General features: G+C 57.7%; 1 protein-coding gene across 1 annotated transcript in view; it reads left to right on the top strand.

Moving 5' to 3' along the window:
* Nucleotides 1–6,486, top strand: part of SLC2A1 (solute carrier family 2 member 1) — a 28,510-nt gene that overhangs the window by 18,367 nt on the left and 3,657 nt on the right. Inside the window, exons 3-6 of the mRNA XM_024744744.1 lie at nt 4,722–4,882; nt 5,036–5,276; nt 5,944–6,106; nt 6,193–6,380. Coding sequence (XP_024600512.1) covers nt 4,722–4,882; nt 5,036–5,276; nt 5,944–6,106; nt 6,193–6,380 — 753 coding nt within the window. The remainder of the gene's footprint in view (nt 1–4,721; nt 4,883–5,035; nt 5,277–5,943; nt 6,107–6,192; nt 6,381–6,486) is intronic.

The raw sequence follows: 6,486 nt of genomic DNA, 5'->3' as shown, positions 1-6,486 counted from the left end.
GGGGAGAGGAAATAGGGGTCAAAGCCAGGCTGAGGGGCTGAACTGGACAAGCTGGCCCTTTCTTCCTCGCGACTGGACCTCAAAGCTTGGGCGGCTGTTTAACCCCTTCATGCCCACAGTATATCTAAGAGAGAGAAGAAAGGGTTGAGAGAGAGCTGATTCCCTCTCAGGATGATCTAGAACAGGGGGCCCCAACCCCCGGGCCAGGGACCAGTACGGGAGGGCCTCACAGCAGGAGGTGAGCGGCGGGCGGCCGGTCAGCCGCTCCCCACCGCTCCCGTTACTGCCTGAATCACGCCCACCGCCACCCCCGGTCCATGGAAAAACCCTCTTCCATGAAACCGGCCCCTGGTGCCAAAAAGGTTGGGGCCCGCTGATCTAGGAGACCAGGCCTCTGCAGGGAAGATGTGGAGAGCAGCCAGAAATTCCAAAACATATACCCCTTCTCTTGGCAGTGGTCTGGAATTCTAGAACACGGGTTGGCAGGGGGACCAAATCCAGCTAGCAGCCTGTTTTTGTATGGCCTATGAGCCAAGAATGGGTTTTACGTGTTTAAAAGGTTGGGGTGGCGGGGAGGGAGGGAAGGGAAGAAAAATAAGCAACAGAGGCCATGTGTCATCAACAGACTCTAATATTTTCTATCTAGCCTTTTACATAAATTGTTTATATCAATCCCTGATCCAAACTTTGACTTGTATGCTCCCTGCTGACAGGGGACTCACTAACTGTAACATGGGTAATCTCATCCTCTGAAGCCTAGAAAGCTCTTCTTTCCCCTGAGCTGAAGTCAGATGCTTGTCTCATAGAGCTCTGCAGACCTGCTGGGTCCCTTGGCCTGGGCAGCCAGCAAGTTCTGAAGATAGAGCTTTACTCCCCAAGGCAAGCCTCTAGTTCCTTCAGGTTCTTTCTTGTACTATAAATTCCTAGGTTAATGCTTTGTCTTACAGTAATTAAAAAATGGAAAACTCTGTCCTTAATGTTCCTCTCAAGGAGATGGCTTCTCTCCTTGAGAGAACAGTGACACAAGGAACAGCTTTCTCCATGTGCCAGGCAGTGGGCTCCGCCTCACACCCAGAGCCTCACTACAGATGCTGCCCTGACACAGAGAAAGTCAGAACTTCTGCTCTAGACAGAGAGACGAGTGGTCCTTCAGCCACAGTTACCCAGGCAGGGAAGGGAGGGGGGATGACAGACATGACACAAGCCTCTCCCCACCCTCACCCCCAGGAGAACTGCTGGGATGAGGAATAGCTCTTTACTGGAAACCATTCAGTCCAAGGGATGGCAGCTGCCCAGGGCCATCCTGCTTCTCCAGGCTGGCCCCTACAGTGTCGCCAAGTGAGCCTCCGCCCTAGGTTCAATGAGGGGATGCTTAGAGAAAGAGCTCTAATAGCCCCTCAGCTTCCAACAGCCTGATGCCATGGCTGACCGGGACCTGCCCTTTCTCCCCAGCACGCGTGCACTCACACCAACCCTTGGCAGGGAGAGGGGTCGGGAATGGGCTGGGAAGGGAACAGAGACAAACGGAGGGCTGAGCCTGGTCTGCTTGCTGTCCAGGGCTCGACTGCCAAGTCAGGGAATAATGGTGGGATTCGGAATCTGGCTTCGGTGGATGGGAGAAGTCAGGAGCAGAATCCAGGTGAGACCTAGGGCAGGTGCTGCGTGAGTAGAGAGGAGGACCGATAAGGAGGTAGGATTTTATGGACAGGACCTGGTGAGTGACTGCATGTGGGGCAGTGGCAGGATCAAGGGTAGCTCCCAGGCTTGTAACCAGAACGTGAGGAAAGAGCATTCAGAAGAAGCACGTGTGAGGCCTCGCCTCAGACATGAGCCGGGGCTGAGGAGGCCGCCAGGAAGTTCGCTGCCGAGACCGGGCCTGTGGGATCCTGTTAAGGGTGCAGAGCAGTAAGGAGGCTCTTCTTCCATGACGGGCACCCAGCCACTGCTGGATGATGCTCAAGGCAGCGGCTGGGTGGAAGAGGTGACCCCAGAACTTCTCCCCACGCAGGGTTCTCCTGTTCTCCAGGGACCCACCGCCTTTCCTGGGCCAAGGGCCAGCTTCACCCCCCACACAGGGCATGGACCCGAGGGGAGAGGACAAACAGCCCATGCACCACCCGCAGGAAAGGAAAACCACACTTGGCTTCTTCCCACAAATCTCAAGCACCAGATCAAGAGGCAGGAACCCAGTGGGCAACCTCGGCTTGGCCAAGAAGTGCTGCTGGGGGGTGAAGAGGATGAGCCTGGGGCCAAGGTGGACGGTGCTGGCTGCTCACCGTGCCTCAACCCCATAAAGTGGTCTAAGCAGCAAGGGGCTCAGGAGCCATAACGGAGCTAGCCATGGCCAGGGTTTGGCCCCTCTGACTTGTTACCACATGCAGGAGACTTAACTGGGGAGGCTCTGGTAACACCTCACTTAACACATGGTTCCTCAACATCTCCAGCCGGATCCCAAGGAGAGGTTAGAGACCTCAACCTCACACCCTTAAACCCATTTAGGTAGTAAGCACTTACTGCCTAAATACTACACGTATTGGGTCTGCGTACAATTCAGGCAAGTTCCATTAGCCGACTTGACAAATTTTAAAACGAGATGTGGAGAGCTCTATGAGACAAGCGTCTGAAACACAGGGGGCAGGGGGTGAGCCTGAGAACTACAGCATGCAAAAATTAAGTGTCATCCGGGGCAAACACCTCTCCTTGCCCCTGCAGAGAGCCCCAAGGACATCAGTGCCCCGGAGCCCTGCTTGTAGGTCTGGTTGCTCTGGGCGGCAGAGTGTGAGGGACGGGAGGGAGAAAGATTTCCAGCCAGAGGATGGGCCCTCCAAGGGGTGAGGGCCATCTATCTGGGCAGTTCCCTTATCCAGGACAGCTTGCTCTCTGCAGAGCCTGATAAGTGGGGCATTACTGTTCCCAACCAGTCCTCTGGGGTTGGTTTTGTCCCTTGAAGAACACAAGCACTTTGTGTTTGTTTTGTTGAAATCTGCCTTCTCTGCCCCTGGCAGAAGCAAGGGCTGCTAGGAGGGAAGCCTAAGGCCCTTTCATTGCTCCTCCATCCACTTGCTAGGCGCCCCTGCACCAGCTCTGGGAGAGGCCCTGGGGTGAATCCACTGGGGTCCCTGCCCTCAGGGAGGACAGACTCTTGGGACCCTCTGAGCTGGGTCTCAAAAGATTTCAGCCCGGTGAGGCAGGTGGGCCCTCCAGGAGGAGTAACCGTGGAACTGGGGGAAAGGGTGCATAGGGCAAAAGTAGAGATGCTGGGAGGTGGGACTGATACCTGGCAGGAGCCTTGACTTTGAATTATGGGACGCAGGCTCTGTTAGCCTTTGTCAGTGGCCTGCACTGCCCCTGGATCAGTACCAGGACGTGGTGGGGTCCCTCAGCTCAGTGGTGGTACCAAGCACCATGTGAGCACTGCCAAGCGTGTTTCATTAACTTCCCGCAACACTATGGAAGTGGATATTGCTAATGTCATTCGAGATAAAATCATTTGCCTTCGGTCACACTGGAGATTAGTGGTAGAGCTGGGTCTGAACTTGGTTGCATCCAGGTTCCTCACCCCTGAGCTGTCCAGCTTCCCTGGGACAGACAAGTAGGTAACTCAGTGGACACTCCTGGGACTGTGGGCTTGGCAGTTGCGGCTACCCACAGCCTCCTCTTCTGCTAGACCCCTGGAGCTTGGGAGGGTTACGGAGGGCCAAGAGCAGTGGAGATCGTACTGTATGAGAGGCTGCGTATTGCCCGGTGCACACAAACTTGCAGTGGGGAGGGGTACCAGATGGGTTGGGCTCGCGTGGAGTTGAGTTTGAGCTGCAAGTGGGGAGGGGAAGAGGGGCATGCAGGTTTGTGACTGGCTGAAGTCGGGAATATTCAGGTTACGTGAGCGCGAGTTCGTGTGTGTGATGGCGTGTGTACACAGGAGGCTGTTTCTGGGTACGGCGGGCCTGTGGCTGCGCATGTTGCTGGGTGGGTCTGGCTTGTCCCGAGGCACTGGGCATGTATCTGCATCACCTGAGAGGAGGGGTGAGTGTGAGCAAGCAGAACCAGGGCTGCCTGCCTGCCACATTCCTGGGCCTGGGCCAGCCAGGCCCTCCCTTTGGTGGGGGCAGGGCTAGCGGGAGGCCTGTTCTAGGACAGGTGTCTCCAGTTCCTGGAACTGCTTCCTTGTCTGTAGCTTTCCCTGTACCGCCCAACTGGGCACCTGAGAGAGGCGACGAGGCCATGGGTCCTTCAAAGGGGAACTCCCAGGCCAGCCGGGGGTGGATCTCACAAGCATTTGTGTGCAAGTTGCTCACACCAGGCCTGAGTGCAAAGTCAGCCTGCCCTTCCCTTCCTCGAAGGGCCTCTGTCCAGCTGTATTTCCTCCCCAGCAAGGGGGATTGGGGAGGGGCATGTGGGAAGAAGCACTCTCTCTGCTATGCCTGAACCTGCCATCATCCCCAGAAAGTCCTGTTGAGCTCCTGAAACTACAGGGCTCTGGAAACCACCCCGGGGCAGGTATGAGAGCCGGCACCACTCTCCCTCGGTGGTGTGGGTGGCTGAGGCCCACAAAAGGGGTGGCACCCGGCGTAAGAAAGCAGCGAGTTTGGGGCTGGGCCTGGTGCTGGGTCCCTGGGCCCCCTCTAGCCGTGATAAAATGGTCCTCTTTGAGGCGGGGGAGTGCAAGGGAGAAGGATGACTGGGTCCTGGCCTCGCCCACCAGGCTGCTTCTGCTCCTGCAGGTGATTGAGGAGTTCTACAACCAGACATGGATCCACCGCTATGGGGAGCGCATCTTGCCTGCCACACTGACCACGCTCTGGTCCCTCTCTGTGGCCATCTTCTCCGTGGGGGGCATGATTGGCTCCTTCTCTGTGGGCCTTTTCGTTAACCGTTTTGGCCGGTGAGCAGAAGGGGTCCTGGCCCTGCCCAGGGAGTGGGAGGTGGGGGGCCTTCCCTGGCTATCCTAGGGTCTACCTATGACCCAGCCCCTGGGGCCTCCGGGGGGTCCAGGGACCTGCCTGACCTGTGACCTCCTCCCCGTCCTGCCCCCCAGGCGGAATTCAATGCTGATGATGAACCTGCTGACCTTTGTGTCCGCTGTGCTCATGGGCTTCTCAAAACTGGCCAAGTCCTTTGAGATGCTGATCCTGGGTCGCTTCGTCATTGGTGTATACTGCGGCCTGACCACTGGCTTTGTGCCAATGTACGTGGGGGAGGTGTCCCCCACAGACCTTCGCGGGGCCCTGGGTACCCTGCACCAGCTGGGCATCGTCGTCGGCATCCTCATCGCCCAGGTAAGCCCCCACCCATGGCTCCAGTGCCTCAGGTGTGTGTCCAGATTCAACTCCTCACCTGGCCTTCCACAGCCCTGCAAAGGGCAGCCTCGTAGACACATCCTAGGCGCAGGTCCCGAGAACAACACTGCTCACCATTCTCCCAGGGCCCCCCGGTGGGAGAGCAAGTCCAGATGCCTCGACCCTCCTCATCCCAGCCCACTCAGCCTTGCATCCTTTCTTCTCACTGTGGGGATCCAACCACAGGGCAGCCCACTGGTTCCTCAACGTGCCGACTCTCTCACACCTCCACACCTTGATGCCTGTATATATATATATATATATATGCACTCCCCTCTCTCGAGGCTCTCCCTGCCCCACCCCTAAATCGTCCTGTGGCAAAGTAGCAGCCCCCATCCTCCTGCCAGACATGTCTGTAGCCCTGCCATCTTATCCCCCAATAATGCCGTGATGTAGGTCCTACTTCCCTCTTGTCACAGATGAGGAAACTGAGGTTCAGAGAAGTTAAGCCTCACGTTAGTGGCAGAACTAGACTGAGAACTAGAGCCCTCTCTCTAAAGCAGCAGCTGCCACAAAGCAGGTGAAGAAGGCCCCTGGGTGGATTGGGGCCGCGAGTGGGCCCAGGGCAAGGTGTTCTCAGCTGCTGCTCTGGCCCTGCCTCCCCCAGGTGTTTGGCCTGGACTCCATCATGGGCAACCAGGAGCTGTGGCCCCTGCTGCTGAGCGTCATCTTCATCCCAGCCCTGCTGCAGTGCATTCTGCTGCCCTTCTGCCCTGAGAGCCCCCGCTTCCTGCTCATCAACCGCAACGAGGAGAACCGGGCCAAGAGCGGTACGGCGGGCCCTGCCCCTCCCCGCCCCCGGCCCCGGCCTCCTCCCTGCTCTGAGCCACCCCCGCCTTCCCTCCGGCCCCCCCAGTGCTGAAGAAGCTGCGCGGGACCTCGGATGTGACCCGCGACCTGCAGGAGATGAAGGAAGAGAGCCGGCAGATGATGCGAGAGAAGAAGGTCACCATCCTGGAGCTGTTCCGCTCGACCGCCTACCGTCAGCCCATCCTCATTGCCGTGGTGCTGCAGCTGTCCCAGCAGCTGTCTGGCATCAATGCTGTGAGTGCCCTCACCCACCCTTTCCTGTGGCCCCAACCAAACCCTGCGGTCAAGTGTGTGCTGTGGACAGGTCCCACACTTAAAGCAACAGACGAGCCCCTGCCAG

This window comes from Neophocaena asiaeorientalis, unplaced genomic scaffold, assembly GCF_003031525.2.
Source record: "Neophocaena asiaeorientalis asiaeorientalis breed wild unplaced genomic scaffold, Neophocaena_asiaeorientalis_V1.1 scaffold478, whole genome shotgun sequence".
Classification (NCBI taxonomy): Eukaryota; Metazoa; Chordata; class Mammalia; order Artiodactyla; family Phocoenidae; genus Neophocaena; species Neophocaena asiaeorientalis.
Note: the sequence above shows the minus strand (reverse complement) of the source record. Positions and strands in the feature narration are given on the sequence as shown.